Below are 25,889 nucleotides of genomic sequence, written 5' to 3' on the forward strand. Positions count from 1 at the left end.
GAGCCAGAGTCCAAGTTTGGCAGGGACAGGCAGGTTTTATTCCAAGCACTGGAGAGTGGCAGTCCCCTCTCCCCCAGAATGACCCTGGGACAGAGGGATGAAAGCCTGGCTTGGCAGAGCCTGGGAGGTGGGTAGCAGCTCAGAGCAGGAAGGGGATGATGGGCATGCGCAGGGGTGGGTAGTCTCGGAACTCCTTCAGGTAGCTGCGGTGCTTGCCCTTGGCCCAGATGGTCATCTGAGTGAAGCCCACCAGGGAGAAGAGGGCCACTGTGGGACAGAGCAGGGGCATCAGGGGCCGCACATCCAGGGCCCTGGATGGGCGGGGTCCCACGGAGGGACAGCGGGCTCACCTGGGAGACATTGTGTCATGATGGCAAAGCCAATCCAGGACCCCACCTGTGGGGAGAGCAGGCAGGGGTAAAGGTGGGCAGGGCTGGGCTGTGCCTGCATTTCTACAGAGGCTTCGCCCACGCCCCAGAGCCACCCCCCTCCTCAAACCCTTTCAGAGTGAGGGGGTAGAAATCGAACTCCAGCGCCAGAGAGCCCTTGAGTACACCGGGGCATGAGGAAGCTGCCCCCACAGCCCCCTACAGCTGCAAGCCTGGCCTGACACACCCAACTCCCAGAAAGGCTGGCCTTTCCATCTCCAAATGCTCCAAGCTGCTAAAGCGGCCGCTGAGCCAGGCACCCCTATTAGGGGCTGGCCCCTCCACGTGGGGCCCCCACCCCTGGAGGAAGAACAGAGGTGAGAAGGGCAGACCCTCACCTCGTAGGTGTAGTTGGGGCAGGACACCAGCAGGAAGAGCCACGTGAAGGGGTTCTTGGTGGGGTATGGGATCTTCCTGGTCTTGGACCCTGGCAGGCAAGACAGGAGGGGCAAGTGAGACCTTCCCTCACCAGCCTGCCCACCTCCCCTCGTCTGGGACAGGCCACTCACCCGCTGGCCGCAGGTCTCGCAGGGCCATGTGGATGGAGAAGTTGCCAAGCTGGCAGATCTGTCAGAGCAGCAGGGTCAGCCCAGAGCCCCCAGACTCCCCGCCCCATCCCCCTCCTCCCAGCCTGCTTACCACGAAGATGGCCAGTGCCAGTTTAACCTGCTGAGCTCCGTAGGCTGAAGGGGAAGTGAAGAAGGGAGGCCCATGAGGGGAGAGCCAGGCACGGGGGGAGGCTCATGGCAGGGGGAACAGGGTAGGTAGGGCCCAAGGCCACTTACTAGGGGGCGTGTAGAGAGGATGGTTGATGTAATAGGCCATCCAGGCGGCAAAGCCCCAGTAGTAGGTGCAGTTCTGAAAGTGAGCAAGGCTGGGATGAGGCCTGGCCTGGCAGAGGGTGGCACCAGGGATGTGCAGGGTCCGGGGATGCATCCGAGTGGGTTGGGCTGGGAGGAGGCCAGGGTCTGGGTGGACGCACCCCAGGGCGCTCACCTTGAAGATGTTGCGCAAGGGCATGGTGCCATGGGAGAAGCGGTGCACGAAGAGCGTCTCCAGCAGACGCTTGACGTAGTGGAATGAGTGGCAGATGCAGGCGAGGCTGGGGGGGGAGCCGGCTCAGCTGGGGCAAGTCCAGCAGGCCTTCCCCCCTCCCCCCACCGCCCCCTTCCACCTGGCCCCACTCACTGCACCACCGAGTGCCGGCTGGACGTGAAGTCGTATTTGTGGCCGTAGATGAAGGGGACGCGGAAGTAGAAGAGCAGATAGATAAAGAGGGGCCCTGCGTACTCAGTCAGGAAGACCTAGGGTACGAGGAGCAGGTGAGTCACCCCAATGTGGCTGATGGGAAAGGAGTCCCCAGAAAGGGCTAGGACTCACCGTCACCCAGCTGATCTGGGCCCCCAGGTCCCGGAAGTAGAGTGTGGCCGTGGTGCCCACGGGCAGCTTCTGCAGAATGTCCTCATCCTTCAGGGACTTGCCCTCTGCAGAGACCGGCCAGGACTCAGTGCTGCCCGGACTTTTGCCCACCGCCACCCGGGAGCCTAGGGGTGGCCAAGCGGACAGCTATACTCACTGGGGTCCAGGCGGAGGGACTGGCGAGCAGGGTACCACTGCGGATCTGTGGGGGAGAGGAGGGCGTCACAGCACACAGCCTAACAGCCCAGGGACCCCACATCTCCAGCGCATGGACGAGGCCTCTGACGTCTGTGCCTCCAGGACACAGCCGAGAACAGCCCAAGTAGAGGCGAGATATTGTCCTTCTGAAAGCCCAGCAAGGGCGTTCCTGCCAAGGGCCACGCAGGCCCACCTGCCCCAGGCAAGCCAAGAGAAGCCTGAGCCACAGGGAGGGCATCACTGCAGGACCTGGGGGGAGAGGCATGCAGGACGGGGTACCACCCTGAGACCCCTGCCCATAGGGGTCATGGAGGGCAGGGCAAATGGGCCCTGGACTTACGGGTCTTGGTGAAAAGGTTCTTGATCTCGGCAATGGTGGCATGGGGCTCCACCTGGGGGAAGCACAGGCCGCAAAGAACTCAGGGCAGGGTGGGGCATGATCGAAGACCTGTCCTGGTGAGGGGGGATGGACGGGGGACCTGGGCAGCTGCTATGGGAGGGGGAAGGCTGGAGCTCAGGCCCCCCACCTACATGCCCAAAAGGAGCAGCCAGGGCCCTGCTCGAGTGGGAACAGCTGTAGGCCTGAGGTCCCGGTTTTACCAGGACACCCCTGGCCTAGCTGGGAGACAGCTGGAGCATGGGAAGTTGGGCCCGCTTCTCTGCCTCTCCTCCTCGCCCCCGCTACAGCTCCCTCAGAGTGAAGGCCCTCTCGGGGCCAGAACTCCCTGGGACAGGAGCCCTTTCCCCCTTCCTAGCCTTGACAGGGGGCAGGTCTCAGAACTCCCACCTTCTGCCCAGGCCCCAAAGCCCTGCAGGGTCCACAGAGGCTACTTCACCTCCTCCCACCAGGAGGCCAGCTCCTGGCCACACCCAAGGCCCATCGCTGCCCACTCTACCCCAAGCCGGCAGCGACAGGCCTGGGGACAGTAAGTACCCTTCGTACTCCTGAGGGGTAGGTGGGGTGTCAGGACACAGGTTGGAGGGACACAGTCCAGCTGGACAGCTCCCATGTCCTCAGAACCAGAAGCCCCAGGAAGGCGCAGGGTCTCAGGCCCAGTGCCCTTGGCCCAGTACAGCTGGCGCCACAGTCCTACCTTGTCCAGGAAGCACAGCTTCTCCCGCGTCTTTGCGTCCAGAATCTCCACCTCGAAGAAGAGAACGGCCTTTTTAGGTTTTTTGGTCGCTTTGGCGGGTGCGATCCGGGGGAGGCCGTTGAGGCCGAGACTAGGGCCAGGGCCGAGGCCCTGGCTGGCCTCCCGGGCCACCATGCTCATGTTCAGGTCCATGCTGCCCCGCTCTGCCCACCGCAGCCAGCGGCCCCAGCTGCCGGCCCTCAGCCCCCACCGCAGACCTCCCCACACGAAGCAGCTCTGGGCCGGGCCGGCGCGATCAAATTCTGCCGCGGTGCTGGAAAGGAGCCCGCGCCTGCCCTGGCACCGCCGTCTTCTGTGCAGATGTAACCCGAGTGCCCCGCAGCCATGGCCCAGCTAAATATAAAACTGCCCCAGACTGAGCCCCCCAGGAGCCGTGCCACAGACCTCCCAGGGGCGACCCCCAGGGGCTGGGTCTCCCCAAAAGTGAGGCTTTCTGGTGGACACAGCCCCCAAACAGCCCAGGGAGGCAGGGATACCTCCCCTGTGGCGGGCACCAAGGTGCCTCCAGCCCAGGCCCCATGCAAGGCGGGGTCAGCCACTGGAGGAGGGTGAGCGGCCCACGAGCCACCCAAGCCCCGGCGCCCAGCTCAGGCCCGCAAAGTTCACTGGGCTTGGAGAAATCCCAGCTATTTTGAGAATCCGAGAGATAGATCATCCATTTCCCCTCCTGAGCTGTAAGAGACTCTGCGGATTACTTTCCTTGTGCATTTATGTTCCCAGGGAGGTGACAGATTCCGGACTTATTGGTGCAGAGAGCCTCTAAGCGTGTAAAGGGTCAGGAAACCAAGTCTCCAGCTGCATCCTCAGCCTGCACTGATGAGCCCTTGGCCCTTGCCTCCCTGCCCTGCCTCTCCACTCACTTCTCACTTGTAGGTCCATGCAGACCTCACTCAAGGCCACCTCTAGGGCAGTGTTCCCACTGCGTCCGCCCAACATAGCACCCTTGCCTAGGCCCTGAGCCCCACAAAGCCCAGAGCACACTGCCTGGCCGCCCCCACCCCACAGCTCTGCCTGAGTCCCCACACAGTGGCCAGACAGGAGCAGAACAGCAGGGCAGACTGGGAGGGACAGCGGCCTCAGGGAGGATGCAGCCCACCCATCCCAAGCAGGTCACAGAAGGTACCTGGAAGAGCAGTGAGTACGTGAACTGCTGGAGCTGGATGGAGGCCCAGCAGTGGTCAGCTGATCCCAAAAGGCCCAAGTGCTCCCATGGGGGGCTTGGCCCAGATGCTCTTAGACATGGGGCCGTGGCAGGCAGTGCTGACTCTAACCTCAAGTCAGCCCCTGGCCAGCAGGTGCTGAGAATCCGTCCCACCCCCTGGTAGACCCTTGGTCAGAGGCAGATGGGGAAAGGAGCAGAATGAGAACCCCAGGGCAGGACCCCAGCCTGGGCTCTTTGAGGACATAGCCACCCACCTGCAGCCCAGGCAGACGGATCCACTGCAGCCAGCTCCCTCCATGCGTCCCCCAATAACGGGGCATGGTGGGCAGCACCCAGGACTGAGTCTGGCCCCACCATGCAGTCACTGGGTGACCAGCCCCTCACTTCTCTCTCAGCCTCTGCTGGGGGGCAGGTAGGAAGGCGTGGACTTCAAGGAGCCATAAGGGTCGTGAGGCAGTGTGAGCGAAGCACCAGCACGGTGCCTGACAGTGCCCCAAAACCTGAGGCCACGAGCCAGCGGGAAGGGCAAAGGCCTAGGTGCAGATCCTGCAGCACAGAGGCCCATTTGCCAGCGGGAAGGGCACAGGCACGAGCCAGCGGGCACAGAGGCCCATTTGCCGATGTACGCTATGCCCGCTCCATACCACCTACAGGAGACGGCCCAACACCCATCCCTGGCCTACGCCGCCTATGATGCTGTGCTAGACGGAGGGGGCCTGCTGCCGACGGCAGGCTCTGCCCAGCTGTGTGGACTTGGGGGGCAGGTGACCGAGTCCCTCTGAGCCAAAGAGAAGGACCAGAAAAATGAAGCCGGTCCTACTGCCCAGAGAGCCGGGCCCCAGCAAGAGGACTTGTAGGAGAGGGAAGAGGCACATGCAGAATGTGCCAGAAAGGGCTAGAATAGCAGGGCCATGGGCAGGCAAAGGGCCTGCCCCGTGGCAGCAGGTATATTAATAGTTCCTGGGTCCCAGGGGGGCAGTGCCCACATGCCTCCAGAGCCCGTGTGGGGCAGGAAGGCAGCACCGCGCCTCTTGGGAGAGGAGGCCTCTGAGTTCCTGCTGAACCACTCAATAGCTTAAAATACAACCGGCCCCTCTCCCTGCTGGCCAGCTGCTGAGGGAGGGCTGAAATCCTACTCCTCTCCCCCAACCTGGGCACCAGACCAGGGTCCCAGGGAGAGTCGGGGGCCCCCGACTGGCTGCCGGGAGAGGAAGCTGGTGGCGGGAGGGGCGGCCAGTAGAGGGGCACACTCCCAGTAGCCACAACCACGGACGTGCCCAGGCGGATCCCAGGCTGGAGGAGAGGAGCCCGCGCCCTCCCACAGGTAAGCCTGGCCTTCGGGGAAGCACCCAGGGGCCCAGCCCGGCAGGGTGGGGCTGCCTCAGCTCAGGGCCACTCTTCTGCCCCCAAATCCCAGGACCCAGCAGCCTTCACTATGAGAGAGGTCTGAAAGGCCCTGAGGGGTGAGGGCGATGTGGGACACAGGACCTCTCTGTACTATTTCTGTAATTCTCCATACGTCTGTAATTATTGCAAAATAAAAAGCGAAATAAAAGTTATGCTAGATGGCATAGGGGGAAAAAATATACTAAGGAAAAGAAGCCAGACACAAAGAATCACATATTTATGTAAAATGTCTGGAATAGGCAAATGCAAGGAGGCAGAAAGGCGGCACTGCCAGGGGCTGGGAAGGGGAGTGAGCACCCTGCCTAATGGGAATCTGGCATCTTTTAGGGACAATGGAAATACTCTGGAACTAAACCAAAGTGTGGCTGCAGCGGGGCAGACAAGAGTGTGAATGTACTCAATGCTGCTAAACTGTTCATTTTTAAATGGTTACTTTTATGTGGATTTCACCTCAATCAATTATTTTCAGGGGGGTGGCTAACAGGCAGGCCCCAATTACCCATCAAGAAAAGGTCCCAAGGCAGGGAGCAGCAAGGGCTCACCACTCCCATCCAACCCCCCTATACTGAGGGCCTAAACACAGGGACCCAGCTGGTCGTGTGCTTCCCAGTCTCTGGTCCCAGAACCCATCCACCCACCGTGCCCCTCCCCAGCCCACACCACCCCACATTGTGCTGTGCTTCCCTCTCCTTCCCTCCCTCTCTCCTTCCCTCCCTCCCTCTCTCCTTCCCTCCCTCTCTCCTTCCCTCCCTCTCTCCTTCCCTCTCCTTCTCTCTCTCTCTCTCTCTCTCTCTATCACACACACACACACACACACACACACACACGCCTGCCAGGCCACCAGCTTGGGGTGGGGCCCAGGGTAGGCCTAGACCAGGTCAGAGGGTACAGACAGCTGCCAAGCACAGCTCACAGGCAGGGCTCCTGAGCACAGGGTAGGCAGCAGGCCCAGGCCTCATCCCTGGGGAGAAGACAGGCCAGCAGAAGGGAGGAGAGGTTAGCCCTTCTAAGGGAGCTAGAAGCAGGGGAAGGGCTGGGAGGGGTGTTACACTCAATGGATGGGTGAGGGGGGCCCCTGGCCCTAGGTCCCAGCACTGACCACAAGCAGGGGGTGTGGCACCACAGCCTCAAGCACAATGGACACAGAGGACAAGGACAGAGCAGACACGCTGGCCTGAGACACAGGAATGTGGCGTTGCGATGACAGTTCCACTAGCCTGGGAGGAATTCTCACCCAGGCGCCTGAGATTCCAGGGTCTGGCCAACAGCAACTCGTGGCATGCCACGAGGTCAAGGCATGGGGGTGGGGGGAAGGGCAGGACAGAGGGTGGGGCCGCAGCCCACCCTGAAAGAGGGGTGGGAGCCAGGCTGCAGCCTTCCCCAGCCTGGAGAGGAGTGACCAGAGCCAGTGCTGAGCAGCAGGGCCTCTGGCCTTCACTGTCTTCATGGAAATACATTGCAGATCAACATAGCACCAGTAGAAAAGGGGGTGATGTTTTCTGAGGACTGTTCTGAGCCAGCGCCAGTGCCCAGAGCAAGGCTCTAGGGATGAACCCCATCTGGCGGATGAGAAAACCAGAGCAATGGGAAAGCAGAGCAGTTATGCAACTACATGAGAGGCCCAGGGCCTTTGCACATGCTGTTCCCACTGCCTGGTCCACTCTCCCCAGACCCCTCGGGGCTCCTTCCTTCATGTCCTTGGGCCTTTAGATAAATTCTCAGTGAGGCCCTTCCTGACTCAAAAATAGCAACCCCCAGATAGCAGCTCCTGAGGGCAAGGACTGTCCTGTTCTCAACCATTTCCCAGCACTCAGAACAGCCCAGCAAGAAGGCGTGCTCAGTAAACACCTGCATGAGGCAACTGGGCTTGCCCAAGGTCACACACATCACGACCTAAAGCTCCCTCGCCACTACCCTCTGAGCCAAGGCCCTGCCCTGCTCCTCCTGCACCACACGCCAGGGGGCCCTACCCACCTTGCCAAACCCCAGGGCAGCAACAGGGTGGAGGCTGCTGCCTGGAGCTCTCCCTATCCTGGGCCGGGGACCTAGCTCCAAGGAAGCCTCTCTGAGGCCTACAGACATGCCCACCTGCTCCAGTGACCCCGGGGGGTCCAGCATTCTGGCAGCTGGACCCTCCTGCCAGCTCTGGGGCACTGCTCACCAAGGGAAAGGGTCAGTGACCAAGCCAGCTCCAGTTCCCGGGGAAACTCGCTGTCTTTCTTCACCAGCAATCCCAACCCAAAAGGGGCTCCATGCTGAAAGGCTCTATGTGGCCAAGGTCCTCAGAGGCACTACCACAGGCCCAGCGGCCCCCTCACAAGGAGGGCTCAAGGGCCTCCACAACCACGTGCACATCCCCCAGGCTCTGAGGTCAAGGGGACCCACTTACTTCCTGGCTGTGTGGCCTTGGACAAGTAACTCAACCTCTCTGAGCCTCCGTTTTCTCATCTCTAAAGTGAGCTGCCCCCACCTGCCATCCTACAGGATTACTGTAAGACTTACAGAGATAACAACCAAAAAAAGTATGTAAACGTGCCCGGCCTAAAAGTGATCCCCCTAAAGAAAGAGTAAATGCGATTAAACCGATACTGGCAAAATAGTACTGGCAGGTAAGCAGGGCGCCTGGCCCTTTCTCCCCAAGTCCGAGCACGGCCATGAAGGAGCCCAACCACAGGGCACCAAGGTCAGAGAGGTGGTGCCATGATGCTCATCCAGCTGGTGACCGCGCAGCCCCAACCCTAACAATAGCAAGACACGTGCGGGTGGGAGAAGCGGGCCGCAGGGCTGTCCCCACCGCACTTCACCCCCTTCACCCCCTTCACCGCGGGCCAGCGCGGCGGCCTCGCCTCTCCACTGCCCCCTCGTGGCCGCGCCCTGCACTCCCCCCGCGGGAAGACACCCTGGTCACCCAGGCAACTGGGATGGGACCAAGAGAGCGAGCGCTGCCTCGGGCTCTGCCACCTGCCAGCCAAGAGGCCTTGAGAGCAGGGCCCCACATCCATCCATTCCTTCCTTCCTTCATCCACTCCTGCCTGCCCCCCTCCCTCCCCCATCTCAGGGGCTGCAGCGAACCTTCACAGAACAGCGTGCCCCAGGCTGCCTGCGCTGTGGGGGAGGAGGGATAGGCAACAGTGACATGGTGTGTCGCCAAGAGTTATGGAGAAAAACAGAAAGAGGAGAGGGCAGGTGGGGGAGGAAACCGATTTTCGAGGGAGTGGTCAGGGAAAGCCTCCCTGAGGAAGGGGCATCTGAGCAAAGGCCAGAGGGACATGAGGGAATGGAACAAGTGCAGCAGGCAGAGGGAACAAGGGCCCTGTGGACAGTACAGAGTGAGTGAGGGGGGAGGGAAGGGACAGGGCAGGTCATGCAGGGCCTTGTGTGCCATGGCTCCGGCTTTTACCCCGAGTGAGGGGGGCGCCAGGAAGGGTTTGGGAGTAGAGCAGGGGTGGGATCACGTGCTCACAGGCAGCTCCTGGGAAATCAGACTAGGGCAGAGGCAATAATGGGGGGTGGAAGCAGGGAGGTGGCCACAGAGGAGTGAAAAGTGCTGGAAATCTGGAGAGACTATAAAGGCAAAAAGCACAGGGTCTGCTGAAGGTCTGAAGGAGTGGGGGGAGGGAGTCTGAAGTTTCTGACCTGAGCCCCAGAAGGGAGCAGTGGCAGGAGTAGGCACCATGTAGGCCAGGTGTGAAGTTTGTGACCGCTGATCCTGCCGGAGCTGCCGGACAGCCATGGCCCACAGGACCCAGGCCCCCTGCAAGGCCTCCAGGCGGGAGCCCAGCCCCCTCTTGAGCCTCAGCGTCCCCATCTTCACCAACACATCCAGGCCCAGTGCTCCCCAGACTCCTCCCATCTATGAACAAGACTCAGCGGCCACATCCCAGGGCCCCCTGGGACAAAGGGTAGGGAGAGGCCTGAGGGTCAGCTTGGCTTCCAGGTCACCCTCATCAGCTCCCACTTATGCACCTGGAATTTCTGTGCATCCTAATATGGGACCTGCCCATGGGGATACATCCAGAACAGCAGGCCCGGAGCTGCAGCACAGACCCCTTTCCTTATCCTCCCCTTTCAGCTGTACGACAGCTGAGGGAGCAGGGGCTGTTAGCTCCATTTCTCAGATGAGGAAGCTGAGGTCCAAAGGTTGAGGAGCACACCCAGCCCCCCACCCAGGCCTCTGGGGCCCCACCCCAGCCAACATGTACCCTGCAGAGGCCCCTGCAGAGACAGCGTGAGGCAGTACACCCTGCCTCCAGCAGGCTCTCTGGGACCCCACAGGGGTCTGCTTGCCGGGAAAAGGCCTCGCAAGTGGGCCACCTTGTGTGGGGGAGTGTGACCTTGGTGGGCAACATCTTCTCCTGGGGCACAAAAGGCCTGCTGTGGGTGCCAGCCCTGCTCCATGCAGCCTGGGACTCTAGGCTGGGCAAAGGCCCTGACACATACTTTGGCCAAATGGCCCCGGCGCTCATGGCCCCCAAGACCCCCACTCAGGTCCTGAGGGGATGGAGGCCTGGCCTTGAGCAGCAGGGCACCCAGCCAGCTTACCCACTTCATGGATGCAGAGGTTTGGGCACAGTCGCCTGGACTCACCAAGTAAGCACTTGCAGCTCCCTTTCCCTTCCACTTTCCAGAAATATCGAAATCACACTGCTCATGCCAAGGTGGCTGAGAAGATCTTGGGCTCAGCTGCCAGGAAGCCAGCACAGGCCGCACCTGCTCCGCCAGAAATACCTCCTTCCCCAGTGGCCTCTGCTCGTGACCCCATTTCTCTGAGGTGCCTGGGGCAGTTGCACCAGCCTCCCCAATGTGCCATGGTGGGGGCAGAATGTCACCAAGGCTGGAAGGGCTGGGAGACACTAACGACCCACTCCCAGGCTCTCACCAGCCAGTTCCCACCTCCCACTCTGCTGGCCAGACAAGAGGAGCTAGTGTCTGCCAACGTCCCTAGGCTCTGGGATGGGGGACAGAGGCTGGCGGAGCACCATGCAGCCGAGCAGCATCCTGGAGAACATTCTCTGGGTGCTCCTGTGACCCCAGGTTGGTCACTGTGATCACAGGAAGCCCAACCTGAAGGGGACACTGAACCAACATGGCAGGGACTCAGGGTCTCAGGCCTGTTGACCTGCTACTCACTGGCACCCACAGCCCACGCACGTCCCACCCACCCCGGGGCTGGCACAGGCCTTATCTCCCTGGCCTCCAGGGAACGCTGTCCCACCCAGAGCAGAGCTGCCGGGGCCTACGCCATCTGGAAGTGCCTCTGCGAGTAACATCTATCACATGCCTACCTTGTGCCAAGGACTGTGCTAAGGCCTTCACCTGCATAACTCACCTAGCCTCCCCTGGGTCTGTAAGCTAACTGTGACCCCGGTTAGGCAGCTCCAAAATGAGGGGGCCCTCACCCAAGGCTCATGGCCAGGAAGTGCCAGAGCCAGTGCCAACCCGCCTGCTAGGATCCAAAGGCCCTGCTCACCACCATGATGTGATACCACGGCCACTCTGAGGAGGAGAGTTGAATGCCAACAGGAAAAGAAGTGAAGGACAGGCCCCTGGATCTGATTATCTGGAAGGCATCCCCCTCCCTGCTGATACTCCAACTCCAGCACACTCGTCTTGGAGGGTCCAGACTCTGCAGAACATGTCACCCCCACAGGGAGTGCTTTGCAGGGGAGCCCAAGGGCTGAGCCGGCTTCCCCACCAGGCCTCATCCTCTAGAGGCCCCAGCACACTCAGATACCAAAGATGAAAGGCCTGTCACCTTCCGACACCACACAGAGGGGCCTAGGCAGGCTCAGCAGCTGCCAGCGGCCTTCCTGGCCTTTGCACTTCCTGTCATGGCCACCACAGACAGAAGGGGGGGGGGGAGCTGGTGACACTGACATGGACACCGACACTGAGTGAGCGGCAGCGCTGCAGAGGCCGGACTCAGACCAGCCTTCCCTGCCTAAGCCTTAGCTTCTCCACCTGCTCAATGGGAATGTTCGGAAGAGGACCTAACACAGACAACGCTCGATGCTCACGGCCCCAAACCCTGCCTGCTCACTCGACCCCGCTGAAGAGCCCTGGCCTGGACAACCTAGGAGGGAGCCCAGGGTCTCCGAAGGGGGAGCTGGCACCCACAGCTGCACAAGCTCCTGGGTCACAGATGGGGACAGCCACCTCAACCAGGGCTGCCTTCCTCAAACGGGCCCTGCCCTCTGGAAGAAGCCCAACATCATCCCCCTGAGGGGCTCCAGCGACCCAGACCCTCCCAATAGGGCCTCAGCCATTCCCTGGGGCGGTTCCCCACCCCATCCTTGCCCTACCCCCTGGGGGGCCATGAACACCAAGCACCCAGCCACCACCAGCTTACACTGACCCTGTTGGACTGGCACCATTACCCCATTTTACAGACAGGGAGGATGAGGCTCAGGAGCATAAGTCACAGCCCAACAACACCTGGCCACAAGCTCCCGGGGCAGGACCCCATCTGGTTTTGCTTAGAACTGAATGCTCTTCCTTCAGGGCTGTCCCTGGCCCTAGACCCTCTAGGGATGGCCTGGCTCTGCCCCCTCTGCACCCCTGCACTACCTGGCCAGGTCGAGGTTGTGACCATGTGTGGTCTCTGCATCTCTGAGCAGGAAGGTGCCATGAGGCCAAGAAGGGGGAAGAGCCAGGAGACACTGAGCCCTGCAAACACAGGCTGATGGGAGCAGCAGGAGAAGCTCATCCAGGCTGACCACCCACCTGCGTCCAGCACTTCCAGCCCACTGTGGCAGGCAGGTTAGTTCACCCCGGAAGCTCTCCCGGAACAGCCCACCCTGGGAGCCCCGTGGCCAGCCTTAAATATACGCACAGCCAACAGCAAATGCCTCCCGTACTCACAGTGTGCCGGGCACATTTTTTTTTTTTTTTTTGCCGGACACATTCTCAACAAATTGTCTTTGACTATTAATCCCCTCTTGGGGAAACTGAGGCTCATTTCATTCACCGCATCTTGACTGAACACCCACTCCATGTTAGGTGCTGTTAAAGACTCTGGGGATTCGATTCAGCTGTGGAGAGAAATAGAAATCCTTGCCCACATGCAGATGACATTTTAGCGGGAGTGGGGAAGAAAGACAAAGTTACACCTAATGTTAGAAGATGCCATGTGCTACAGGAAAAGCAGAGCAGGAAAAAGAGACAGGCAGTGGAAGGGGAAGGGGGTGTATGCAGTTTTATATCAAGTCAAGAAAGGCCTCCCGAGGAGATGCTGAGACAGGCTCTGAATGCAGCGGAGGAAAGAGCTATTGAGAAATCTGAGGAGAACATCCAGGCAGAGGAAGTGCCTGTGCAAAGGCCCTGAGGTGCAGCATTCTTGGTGTGTTCAAGCAACAGTGCAGAGGCCTGTGGGGCTGGAGGGAGGAAGGGAGAAAGGGACTGGGGGGTGGTGACAGGTTGTGCAGGGTCTCAGAGGCCACATGAAGATTTTGGCTTCTATTCCAAGTGAAGTGGAAACCCTGGAGGGTTCTGGGGGAGCGCAGGGATACGACCTGACTTGGGTTCTTAAAGAATTCTTCTGGACTACAGGGGAATAGGTTGGAAACAGGGAGCCCAATTCTGTCAAGATAGAAGATGGCTTACACCAAGGGGCTGGCAAACTATGGCCCATAGGTCAATTTTGGTTCACCGCCCGTTCTTGTATAAGGTAAGATGGTCTTTTACATTTTGAAATGGTTGGAAAAAATTAGAAGAAGCCTGTTTCATGACATGTGGAAATTACATGAAATTCAAATTTCAGGATCCATGAAGTTGTATTGAATGTGGCCACACTCGTTGGTTAATGTGTCATCTATGGCTGCTTTTCTCCAATGGTTGAGTTGAGAAGATGTCACAGGGGCTGTATGGCCCACAAAGGCCAAAATATTTACTCTCTGGCCGTTCACAGATAAAGCTGGCCGACCCTGGGCCTGGGCCTGGTGATGGTGGGGGTACTGATGAGAAGTGGCTGCAGAAGTACTCTGAAGGCTTAGCTACAGGATTTGCTGACTTTGGGATGCAAGGTGTGAGAGAATAAGCAGTCAAACAGCCTAGGAGCTGGGTGACTGGAAGGCTGGAAGTGCCATAACTGGATTGGGGAAATGCAAGTTTGAGGGAGAATCTGGAGCTCAGGTTTGGATATTAAATCTGAAATGCCCTTCAACAGCCCTATGGAGAGCTCCAGCTCACTGAGAAAGCACATAAGGCAGAGATGGGGGGATGCCTCTGGAAGCTCCACCAGCCTTTTCTGCTGACTGAGGAGTTCCCGATCATTCTCTCAGGAAACGCTTACTGAGCCCCTCAATGTGCTGGGCCCGTGCTAGGTGCTGGGCTTGATGAATGGAAAGACCTATGTGTGAGAGCAGTATGCTGGGCAATGTTCCAGGTGCTGGGATAGAATGGTGGGCACAGTTGAGAGGCCATGCTCCCCCACCAGACCTGCTCACACTCAAAGGGAACAGGGGCAAAGCATCTATCACCTATCTATCATCTATCACGTGGTCAGGATATACCAGGTGCTATGAAGAAAAGAAAGCAGGACAGGGGGCCCAGAGCACCACAGGAGGTGGTCAGGGAAAGTCCCTCTAAAGAAGTGTAATTTGAGCCACAGCCAGAATGAAGCCAAAGAGGGAGCACCGGCATGAGGCTCCCTGTGGGAAATGCAAAGGCCCTAAGGCAGCACACAGTTTGGCAGGGCTCTGGAACATGCAGAGGCTGGAGCAAAATGGACTTGAGAGTGAGCAGTTGAGGAGAAGGGTGGAGTGGAGGGAGACCCAGACAAGTACTTTAGGAAGTCACCACAACCTGCTCTGGTTTTGAGAAAGATCCCTCTCGCTGCCAGGGGCAAATGTGGAAGCAGACACAGCGGTGAGTCTCAGAAACAACACAGACCAGAGACCTCAATGGGGCCTGGACTAGGGCACAGAGGTGCCAAGTTGGGGAAAAGACTCTAATTCCTGGATTTTTTTTTAAAGATTTTATTTATTTATTTATTCATGAGAGACACACACAGAGAGAGAGAGAGAGGCAGAGACACAGGCAGAGGGAGATGCAGGCTCCACACAGGGAGCCCAACACGGAACTCGATCCCGGGACCCCAGGATCACACCCCGGGTTGAAGGCAGGCGCCAAACTGCCGAGCCACCCAGGGATCCCTAATTCCTGGATCTTGAGACACCACTGATTCAAACCAAGTCACCAATTTGAGGGAGGGGGGACTATCTACACAAATATAGGATATATACGTATATCTCAATCAACTTAAGGAATATGAAAACACCAAGGGGGAAGACTGTGCATGCTGGGATGGAAGGAGGACAGCTGAGGAGTGCAGGATTTCTGGAATGTTTATTAGGCCTACCTGTGTCTTTTTTTTTTTTTTTAATAGGCCTACCTGTGTCTTTTTTTTCTTTAAGATTTTATTTATTTATTCATGAGAGACAGAGAGAGAGGGGCAGAGACACAGGCAGAGGGAGAAGCAGGCTCCTTGTGGGGAGCCTGACGTGGGACTCGGGTCTCTAGGATCACACCTTGGGCTGAAGGTGGCGCTAAACCACTGGGCCACCAGGGCTGCCCCCTACCTGTGTCTTTAAAGGGAATGGTGAATTAAGAGGAAAAGCCTGGCTCTCACAGTTAAGGAAGGGGTCCCGGAAGATGCCCTTGGCCATGTTCCCCCTGCAGCATTACCTGTGAGCAGCACCTTGAGCCCCACAGGCCTCTGCTGGCTCCACTCTCTGGTCGACAGTAAAATGAAGCAAGAGAAAATGAACCCAGGAATTCTGTATGCACATCCTTCCCCGTGCCTTCTCTCTCTGGCATACATGGTCACTTGTTTCACAGCATCTACTGAAGCCCCTGCCAGGGGCCAAGGCTTACAGAAGGTGCTAAGGCCTATGTGCAGAGAACATAGAGAACAGAAGAGGCACCAGGGTCATGAGTGTGGCATGCAGGGTCATGTGAATCTCTCAGAGGAGGTGGCATGCAAGCTGAGCCTTGAATGATGGCATTCCAAGATGGGAAGGGCAAAGCCACCTCTCCTGAAATACTGTTATTTAGGACAGGGGTTGCTCAGCTCAACCAATCCTGTCCTGAACAGGGACAGTGACAGTGGTTGACAGTGGCTCTCCATCCCCAGCCAGAAGATTTTGTTAGACTTTAGTCCCTGGAGTGAATAGTATTCAACAACATACTGTTTCAGATTGCACACATCCCTCCCAAGAATTCTGATACTCCCCTCAGACCCCACAAACAGCTATGTTCCCCCAAGCCCACCACCCCCCACCTGAGTCAGACTCCTGAGAGGTCATAGGAAACAGCTTCTCCCCACAAGAATAGTGGAGGCTCCAGTTCTTTGAGCTCTGTCCTGCTTCCTGATGATCTATGATGCTCCAGTGACAGTTGCTAAACCGCCCTCCCCCAAATTTGGCCGACCCGCCCTCACCCAGAGGACAGACACCATTCCCACGGGCCCCACCACAAAACTGGCATGGACCCAGCCAGTGCTCCCTGGCCCCATTATAAAGGAAAAACAGAGTTCAGAAGGACCTGGACAATGGCACAAGCCCTGCAGTCTGCAGGGCCCACTGAATGGCCTGGGGACATGCTTACATAAGAGCCTGGTTCGAGCAGGGACAGGGACAGGGCTGTGCCAGCCTGCCAGTCACCATGACCTACTGAGAGGCCCTTTATCCCTCAGAGGGCTGGGAAAAGCTCGTGGCCCATCTCTAACTAACCACGGGACTGGAAGCGGGGGGAGACCCAAACACCATCCACCACCCACTAGTCAGTAATAAGAAACAACTACTCTGTGCATTTATGTAACAAACACCTAAAACAAGAAGAGCCCCTCAAGGACCTAAAAATAAACCGCCCTCTAAAAGTTTAACTGTTAGGACAAATCAACAGAAAAGGGACTTCATCACTCTCAGGACAAAGTCCATGGGTCTCTCTATCCAGTCGGCCTCATCACTCAACATGGGACACCCACAAAGTCTGGCCTCCAGGCCTTGGCACCAACTGCCCCCCTGCCCCTGTCATCCCCTCCCTAAAACCCCTGTCCTCAGGCCTCGTTTAGATGAAAAGACTTTGAGGGCAAAGGCTGTGGTTAGTTCACCCCAGTATTCCTGAGGTAGGACAGGTACAGAGAAGAACGTTGAACGAATGAACTAATGAGTCAATGACAGACAAAAACAGTGGATCGCCACAACAGAAGGACGCTTGGATGAGGACAACCTGTCAGGATCCTACAAGGCCAAGGGCAGGTGCTATGCTGGAAGCTTGTGGTGAGACCAAGTGTGAGGAGGAGAAGGATGATATGGAACAGGCTGACCACGGCTGGGCTGGACCTGGGGCTCCTGACCAAGGAACCATAAGAAGCCAGCTTCCCTCGATCAGGATCACTAAGGACTAGCTCAGCCCAACACATGAGACACAGTTCTCAGCCAGGTCCCAGCAGCAGCCCCACAATCACCCTTCTGCTCTCCAGGAGCCTGACCACAGGAGATTCATTTATTCATCAAATTGTTCATTTCAACAAGGAGGCCCTGGCCAGATGCTGGGGAAGCTGCAGGAAAGAGATACAAAAAAGAGTCCCTCCCCTCATGGAGCTCAGTCTGACCATGAAGTACCCAAATGAAAATGCAACCACAGCCAGAGGGGGGCCAGAAGGAGAGGAACAGGGTGCTGGGGGATGAGGCGGAGGTCCTACTCCAGGTAGGATGGTCCAGGAAGGCCTCTCTGCATGACTTTAAAACTGAGCTCTCAATAATAAGAAGGGACCCGACAGAAGGTGGGGGTGGGGGGTACTCATTAAGCCTCTGCCTTCAGTTCAGGTCATGATCCCGTGCTCTTGGGATCAAGTCCCTCATTTCCCTCTCCTCCCCACTTGTGCTCTCTCTCACTGCCTCTCTCTCTCAAATAAATTAAAGATTTTATTTATTTGAGAGAGAGAGAGATAGCCAGACAGAGCATGAACGGAGGGGAGAGGGAGAAGCTGGCTCCTCACTGAGTAGGGAGCCTGACATGGGCCAATCCCAGAACCCTGGGATCATGACCTGAGCTGAAGGCAGACTCCCAACTGACTGAGCCACCCAGACACCCCCATAAATAAAATCTTAAGAAAGAAAGAAAGAAAGAAAGAAAGAAAGAAAGAAAGAAAGAAAGAAAGAAAGAAAAAAGAAAAAAAAAGGGACCAGGAGAAAACGAGGAAGAGCATTTCTGGCTGAGGAACCAGCATGTGCTCAGGGCAGGAGCATGGCTGCGGGTATTTGAGGAGATGAAAAACAGAAGTTTAGGGATGAATGAGGAAAGCAGGGGACAGAGGATGACAAGAAGTCTCTGAGGGATGGTTTTGAGCCACAAGTGCTAAGATTTTTCCATCTACATGAGAAAAGACCCTTTGGCTGCTATTGGGTGGGAAACATGGCCAGGAGGGACAAGAACAGAGGCTGCCCCGCTTCTGGGTGACTAGGGAATGGTAACATCAGAAGACCAGGCTCACCTGAAACACCCACTTCTTGGGACTATTTTTTATCACAATAAGGCAAAAAGTAGGTTCTGACTGTGCTCCCACTTCACCAAGGATCTTCCCGTGGAGAAAAAGTAGATCCCAAAATCTGACTTCCAATGTGTGTGGCAGTATATCAAGACTGATCACAAGCTTCTTCCTCCATCTTCTGGGCCTATTGTTTAGCATGAATCCATCTCCAGCAGCATGTCCAATGAATCAAGCCTCCATGGCCTTGTTCACAGGCAAGTTTTAAGGCATTCAATAGAGGCCACGCACAGAAAGCATTTCTAATAACTTGACTGACTGGTCATCTGTCCAACAATTTGTCCTTAATGCTCTGTATCTTGACTGTGGGCCAAGAAGCGTGCTGGACACTCCACACCCCCCATGGCCCTCTGAGACAGGTGTCCTTATCCTGGCTTCACGGCTGGGAACACTGAAGCTCAAGCAGGTAAAGTGCCTGTCCCAAGGGCAGACCCGGTGGCCTCCAAAGATCGTGTCCTTCACGACCACAGACTTCATTCTTCCCTCAGTGCACAAGGACCTGGGCCCACCCACAGGGAAGCCCCCTCTGGTCTAGCAGAACCCTGGCTCTGCCACTCACCGTGGGACCAAGGGTGCATCGCTTCACTTTTTTGTGGCCCAGTTTCCCCACCTGTCAAACAGAGACAAGAACAGTCCCTCCCTCACAGATGTATTATGAGGATTAAGTGAGTTAACAGATAAATAGCACTAAGAATAAGTATAACATCAGTAGTGTATTGATGACGAGGACGATGCTCTGGCTGTCCCCGGGTATTAAGACATCCTCAGCTGCCACTGGCAACAGCAGCAAGAAGGTGTTAAGACGTAGGCTGAACTCAACCAGCCCAACGTCTCCGGCCAAACCTGTCAGTAAGAGTGCAGAGATTCCCGACCAAACTCAACTGTGTCATCGAGTCCCTTCCTAGCACAGTCCCCACTCAGGGCTGTCAACTCTCCACTTACCTCTCCTCAGGAACGAGCTATTCAAGAGGCTCTGCGCAGCTCGCAGCTCAGGGGAGCTCCTGAGTCCCATCCTGCGCTCACCCACTCCTGCCACTAAGATCCTCCTACTCACCGACCCCCCTCAGCCCCGCCTCCACCCCGCCTGCTCGCCTAGGCCCCGCCCACTCCTAAGCCCCGCCCCACCATCCCACCCCGGCCCCGCCCTCTACTTAAGCCCTGCTTTTCCCATCCCGCCCAAACCCAGGCTCCCAGCCTGAGGCACACCAACACGAGGAAGGTCTTTACACCTCACGGTGGCATTCCTGGCTTGCCAATCGGGCTCTCACTTCTAGAATTCTGGGGGGCAAGCAAGCCCATCCAACCCTAGGGCCAAGGGAGACCGTCCGCCAGCAGTCCACGCTGACCCACGGAGCCCCTCCCACGCTCCCTCCAGGGATGCTCCCATGCTCCCTCCCTGGGAACAATGGAACAGCACAGCCCACCTGGCCACCAGCAGCCTCTGGAAGCATCAGCTCGGCCAAAAACAACATAAGCAAACCCAGAGCTAAAGTCCGGCTACACTGCTTCCTGACTCTGTGACCTTCTGCAACTTAATTTGCTTCTCTTAGCCTCCGTTTCTTTATATGTAAAGTAGAATACTCGTGCCCACCTGATTCCTCTTCTCTGGATTAAGAACCAGACAGACCTAGGTCTGGATCCTGTCTCTGCCACGACGTGACCTTGGGCAAGTTCCCTCGCCTTTCTCAGCCTCGGGTTCCTTATCCACAAATGGGGGGACAGAGTACTCCACCTCTCAGGTTTTCGGATGGACACAATAAAAGTGACCTGTCCCTGCTATTAACCCAGCAGGACTATCCAGCCCAAGACAAGACACCAACCAGCATCCCAGCCTATCTACAAATGCAAAATCAAAGCCAAAGAAAGGCATTTTGGGAAGGCCTATTCTTTTGCTGCAGCACACAGAAGGGGATTTAGAGTGAAGAGACCAAGCAATCCCTGTGTCAGAACACAACACCTTTCTGCAAACAGGCACCAAATTTAAGGTACAAAAGTCAAAGGGATCAACATATTAAAATAGAGGCTCAGGGATGCCTGGGTGGCTCAGTGGTTGGGTGTCTCCCTTCGGCTCCGGATGTGATCCCAGGGCTCTGGGATCCGTCCCACATTGGGCTCCTGCATGGAGCCTGCTTCTCCCTCTACCTGTGTCTCTGCCTCTCTGTCTCCCATGAATAAAAAGAATCTTTAAAAATAATAAAAATAATAAAATAAAAGCTCAATAGCCAGAAAAACCCTAACTACCCTTCACCTATTCCAAAAGGACAAGAATTCAGAAGAAAAAATACAAAAAATAGCAGACACCCAGATCCCACCTCCCAGATTTAACAGATATTTATATTAGATTCCTTTTTTTTTTTAATAAAATGGACAGAGCTAAAGCCTTCCCCCAACCCCTCTATCTCCAAGCAATGGTTCCTCAGTGTAATTCCCACACATTTCTGACCTCTAACTGCAATTTATCCTTTTACTATATACATATCCATGAGCAATAGAAGTCTCATTCGGTACTTTTTTAAATGTATCGAACCTTTTCCAACGTGGTTTTTTCCACTCAACAGGATGTCTGGAGATTTACTGAAGGACTGGGTAATCAAACTAGATTTTCTTTCACAGAACGGAACTGTGCACAACAGTAAAAAGAAATGAACCAGAGCTACATGTAGCACCTCCCCTTTTATGCATATCCTTTGATGATGTATTTCCAGCAATTTCGTAACATTCTTTAATATTAGCCTTTGCTTTCACAGTAGGTTTCATTTGCCCCCAAGGAGCAGCCTCAGAAAGGCTCAAAGAGGTTAATCAAGCTGTCCTGGTCACACAATTATTTACTGAGTGGCAGAGCCAGGATTCAGCCCCAGGCCTGTCTACAGCCCACACACATATGACACCATGACAGGCTGGTCAACTTGCTCCTTAATTTTCACCTTCCTGTCTAGTTTTCTGGCTCTACACAATTGCCTCCAGACCAGAACTCTACTTCCAGAACTTTCTTTTTTTTTTTTTTTTTATTTTTATTTATTTATGATAGTCACACACAGCGAGAGAGAGAGAGGCAGAGACACAGGCAGAGGGAGAAACAGGCTCCATGCACCGGGAGCCCGACGTGGGATTCGATCCCGGGTCTCCAGGATCGCACCCTGGGCCAAAGGCAGGCGCCAAACCACTGCGCCACCCAGGGATCCCTACTTCCAGAACTTTCACATACTTATGCCTGTGGAGGAAGCTGAAGCAAAACTTGCCTGTGACAAGGTACTATGTTGGCCTAGGATTATTTACAAAACAAGCACCAACTGAATGACCCTTTTTTGTGGGAGTGGAGGATCCTAAATGAGGGCAGTGGGGACCCCAAGAGGATGAGGCTTCCTCAGCTGCAGGTACCCAGCTGGGAGGTACTGATCTTCCCAGGAATTAACAAGCTCATTTACAAGATGCAGCAGCTGTTTTTCCAGTTAATACTGGGATCATTCCTTTGACCTTTCATTTGCAATGGCAAAAACAGCAATGAAAAAAAAATATCCTGTAGCCTTGGATAAGCAGGATAAGCAGTTCTCTTATCAACCCTGATCTGACCCCAAGACAATTCCAAGGCCTGCTCTGGTCTTCCAAGGAAACTACTTCAGCCAGGACCCAAGAGTGATCTACCCTATCTGCTTCATCTCAATTAGGCCACTGCAGGGATACTTTTTCCTCCTGGATCACAGAGGGAACACGGGCAGTGACAGTAAACTGTTACTGAAACAACAACAAAAAAAAAAAAAAAAAAAAAAAAGAAACAACAACAAATCCCCCCTCCAGCCGGAACCCTACCTGCCATAATATCAGCCATCAGCCCTCATTAATAAGCAGCGTGACACTCAGGTGCATCTCACACCTTTCTGAGCATCACGTCTATCCTTTGTAAGTTGCACTTCGAATCTCAGAACCACAAAGGTCTTTTGAGGGAGGCTATCCCCTCAGTGGACTGGGGGTCACTTGGGGTGAAAGGATGGACTCAGTCCAAAATAGAAATATATTCTTTGATCTAGATCATTGGAACCTTTACTCAAACTTTGTTAAATGGGACTGAAAGCATCCCTGCTATTTTTATTGATCTACAACAAACACTTGGAGTAAAACTTAATCTGTGAAACTGGGCCAGGAGACAAAGGCTCCTCCCACACAGAAACTGTAGCTATCACCTCAGAGGGTACTTGGCAAATGTTCGCAAAGAATAATAGATAACACAGCAAAATACCTTTTCTCCCCCTCCATGGTCACTTTGGGGTTTTTGTTTGTTGAATACATTTTTTTTCTTTTTTTTTTAAGATTTTCTCCACTTATTTATGAGAGAGTGAGAGAGAGCAGGGGGAGGAGCAGAAGGAGAGGGACAAACAGACTTCACACTGAGCAGACAGCCAGATGCAGGGGGCTGATCCCACAACACTGAGATCACAACTGAGCCAAAACCAAAAGTCAGATGTCCAACTGAATGACCACTCAGGTGGCCCTCCCAGGTTACTTTGAACAGTGGGTTTAAAGCTCACCTTTCCTTCTGGGAGGAAAAAGATTGCAGTGAGGTAGAACATGTTCTCCAGTCCAAACAATGGTGTCAGGCTGTGCCCAGCTTCTGGAAGAAAAGTGCTCTCCCCAAGTGTCCTCAGAGGCCTACTTTATCTAGCTGCTAACTAAGAAAACTAAAATTAACTCTATTTTGCAAAATGCCACATGGAGGGATCCCTGAGTGGCTCAGCGGTTTAGTGCCTGCCTTCCGCCTGGGGCTTGATCCTGGAATCCCAGGATCGAATCCCATGTCGGGCTCCCTGCATGGAGTCTGCTTCTCCCTCTGCCTGTGTCTCTGCCTCTCTTGCTCTCTCTCTGTGTCTCTCATGAATAAATAAATAAAATCTTAAGAAAAAAAAAAATGCCACATGGATCTTCCATCCTGCATCATTTGAACTGTGGCCTTTTCTCCAAGATTGTAAGAAGGTTTGAGAGGGAAAACTAGATTAGAACTTTATCTATAATCATAAAGTTTAATGAGGCATCAGAGATTATAGAATCCTACCTCCTCATTCTTGGTACTAGTTCAAAAATGAGTGTGGACTTCTTCTGGGGTAAAGTATTCAAAGACTCTGGGTTAATTACCAAAAATAATAACAAAAGGGACAGATGCAGCTAGCAGTATTCAACTTGTAAATAAAAACAAGGACTTTCACTTATATGTGAGGTACCTCATGTGGTCAACTTTCATAGAGATAGAAGGTAGTATGGTGGGGGCACCTGGGTGGCTCATTCAGTTAAGCCTGACTCCTGATCTCAGCTCAGGTCTTGATATCGGGGTCATAAGTTCATACTCCATACTGGGTAGTCAAAAAAAAAAAAAAAAAGGAAGAAAAGAAGAAGAAGAAAGAAGAAGAAGAAGAAGAAGAAGAAGAAGAAGAAGAAGAAGAAGAAGAAGAAGAAGAAGAGGAAGAAAGAAAGAAAGAAAGGAAAGGAGGAAGGAAGGGAGGAAGGAAGAGGGAGGGAAAAGAAGAAAAAGAAAAAAAAGAAAAGAAAAAGAAAAAAAGAAAAAGAAAAAGAAAAAGAAAAAGAAAAAGAAAAAGAAAAAAAAAGAAAAAAGAAAGCAGTATTATGGTTGCCAGGGACCGGGAGGAATGGGGCATAGGTAGTTCTTGTTTAATTGGGACAGAGTTTCAGTTTTGCAAAATCAAAAGGAAAGAGTTCTGGAGGTGAATGGTGGTGATGGTTGCACAATGTGAATGTATTTAATGCCACTGAACAGGAACTTCCAATGGTTAGATGGTAAATGTTATGTTATGTGTATTTTGCCACAATTTTTTAAATTGAGGAGAAAAAAATGATACCTCTACCTGCTTGTTTTCATTTGGGGACCAGTGTGTGGCCTAGGAGCTGGCAACTAAGACTCTGTTGTCCTGAGTTCCTCTCTCTGTCCTGCATTTACCATCTGGGGGCCTTTGGGCAAGTCATTTGACATCTGAGACTATTTCTTCACCTATAAAAATGGAAATAATAATAGTCTCCGACCTCAGAGGCCTATGAGGATAACAAAATAAGGTAACAGAATCTCATAGTACAAGAGTAATCTGACGCTAAATTATTAGTATGCGTTTTAACATAAACTAGTTTATTACTTAATGTTATATAAAAGTCAGTAATGACCAAATAATTAAATTATGAATATTATATTGTCAGCTTAGGTCGCTAGGCGCATCGGAAGACTTCGTTTTAAGGGAAAAAGCAGCCCAAGTTAGGAGTCAGAAGACCTGGGCTTCCAGAACGGCTGTGGCAATGAGATTTCTCCCTGGTGACACGCAGGGGTTGACAAGAGATGATCTCTTAGATTACCAAAGAGCAAGATCAGCTTTGCTGTTCGGCGGGAGCCAGCCCTGAAACTGCACCTCCCTCACCGCCTAAGCTTCCCCGGGACATCCAGGTCGAGGGAAGGGGTCCAAAGGTCGTGCCCGAGAAGGCTGACTGCAAAGCCCCTTCCTAAACCTGAGAGGTGGCGCGGTGCAAGCTTGTACAAGACACCCCCGAATCGGGAGCGAGCGTCCCGCACCTTTGTTCCTCCCCGCCCGCTGGAGGAACTGCAAGGAACCTGCCAGCTTCCCAGATCCTGCAGAGACCCCCAAGAAAAGGCAACCCCAAACCAGCCCGGGTAGCAGAATTATAAATACCCCTCTGCACATGCGCACTGCGACTTACGAGTGGCCCCGGGGCACAACGAGCGCCCACTGCGCGTGCGCCGTCCCGCTCGCCCTTTGGGGCGCAGGAGCAGAAAAGGGGGCTCCCGTGGTCCCGCGAAGAAGAAAAACGAATGAGTCTGCAGCGGCCGCTCGGTGCAGGTTTCCTCGTTCCTTACCTCATAGTGCTTCATGGCTCCCTCACACGGCCCCCTACTGCTCCTGCTGCTGCCGCTGTCTACCCGCGCGCGACAAGACACAGGGTCCCTCACGCGCTCGCGACGGCCGCGCGAGACTAACCTCGGTTCCGCGTCGGCCCCTCCCCTCCCTGCCGCGCGCGTCCCTACAGCCAATCAGCGCGTGGGGCGCTCACCTTCGACCCCGCCCCACGAGGATGGTCTTGAGCGAGGACTCGCCACGGGGCTGGCCAATCAGCTTGCGGGACACGCCGAGGGGGCGGAGCGCAGGCTAGACTGGACGAGCGGAAAGGTGCTTGGCCACCCACCAATCAATATGAGGCCTCAGCGCCGCGCGCCCCTTCCCCGCCCCTTGGTGGCGTCGCTGTGGAAACCAAGGGAAGCGACGGTTGCCTTAAAGCTGGGGGCGGGAGCAAAAAGTTGAGTGACAGGAAGGGCAGCATCCGCCAGAGCAGCATCCGCCCAGCGGGAGGCGTGGCTGTGTGAATTCCCAGGTGGGCAGCCCCCTGGGTAATGGGGAGCAGCAACCTGAAAGGGCTAGGTGCTGGGGGCGTGTGCCGGGGGGCCTGGAGGGAGAGGCCTCTCCCGCGAGGGGGCCCCCATCTGTCATGAATGGGAGGGAAAGAAAGGGGACATGAATGACGAAAAGCCCCCTGGGGGGCATCCCCCAACTTGCAACCTGAGCCCTGAC

The 25,889-nt window shown here is 55.2% G+C and overlaps 2 protein-coding genes across 4 annotated transcripts in view; one reads left to right on the top strand and one right to left on the bottom strand.

Annotated features, from left to right (window-relative positions):
- Positions 1-15: 15 nt before the first annotated feature.
- TECR (trans-2,3-enoyl-CoA reductase) lies at positions 16-25,337 on the bottom strand. Of its 2 annotated transcripts, none has more exons than XM_072786978.1 (13): positions 25,181-25,337; positions 3,140-3,190; positions 2,386-2,437; positions 2,005-2,049; positions 1,809-1,912; positions 1,617-1,732; positions 1,425-1,530; positions 1,214-1,286; positions 1,068-1,111; positions 938-995; positions 767-855; positions 351-396; positions 16-267 (listed from the first exon to the last, which is right to left on the bottom strand). In XM_072786978.1, the coding sequence occupies exons 1-13, from the start codon at positions 25,193-25,195 to the stop codon at positions 140-142; spliced, it is 927 nt and encodes a 308-aa protein (XP_072643079.1). In that variant the 5' UTR covers positions 25,196-25,337; the 3' UTR covers positions 16-139. The 2 variants fall into 2 exon arrangements, with proteins under 2 accessions (XP_072643079.1, XP_072643078.1); XM_072786977.1 differs by lacking the exon at positions 25,181-25,337 and adding an exon at positions 15,453-15,599.
- The window catches only part of DNAJB1 (DnaJ heat shock protein family (Hsp40) member B1), a 30,472-nt gene continuing 10,148 nt past the window's right edge, over positions 5,566-25,889 (top strand). Inside the window, exons 1-4 of one of the 2 annotated variants that reach the window (XM_072786980.1) lie at positions 5,566-5,685; positions 12,386-12,527; positions 13,317-13,434; positions 24,511-25,692. The gene's annotated coding sequence lies outside the window, so the exon portion shown is untranslated. The remainder of the gene's footprint in view (positions 5,686-12,385; positions 12,528-13,316; positions 13,435-24,510; positions 25,693-25,889) is intronic. The other variant, XM_072786981.1, reaches the window with a different exon arrangement.

The sequence above is a fragment of the Canis lupus genome, chromosome 19 (genome assembly GCF_048164855.1).
Source record: "Canis lupus baileyi chromosome 19, mCanLup2.hap1, whole genome shotgun sequence".
Lineage (NCBI taxonomy): Eukaryota > Metazoa > Chordata > Mammalia > Carnivora > Canidae > Canis > Canis lupus.

Excerpts from the sequence above, each read along its gene's own strand:
- TECR (XM_072786977.1), bottom strand. The coding sequence starts at position 15,584 with ATGCCAGAGAGAGAAGGCACGGGGAAGGATGTGCATACAGAATTCCTG. Across the intron at positions 2,050-2,385 it reads GAACCTTTTCACCAAGACCC|ATCCGCAGTGGTACCCTGCT; the intron begins GTAAGTCCAGGG and ends TCTCCCCCACAG. Across the intron at positions 268-350 it reads CATGACACAATGTCTCCCAG|TGGCCCTCTTCTCCCTGGTG; the intron begins GTGAGCCCGCTG and ends TCTGTCCCACAG.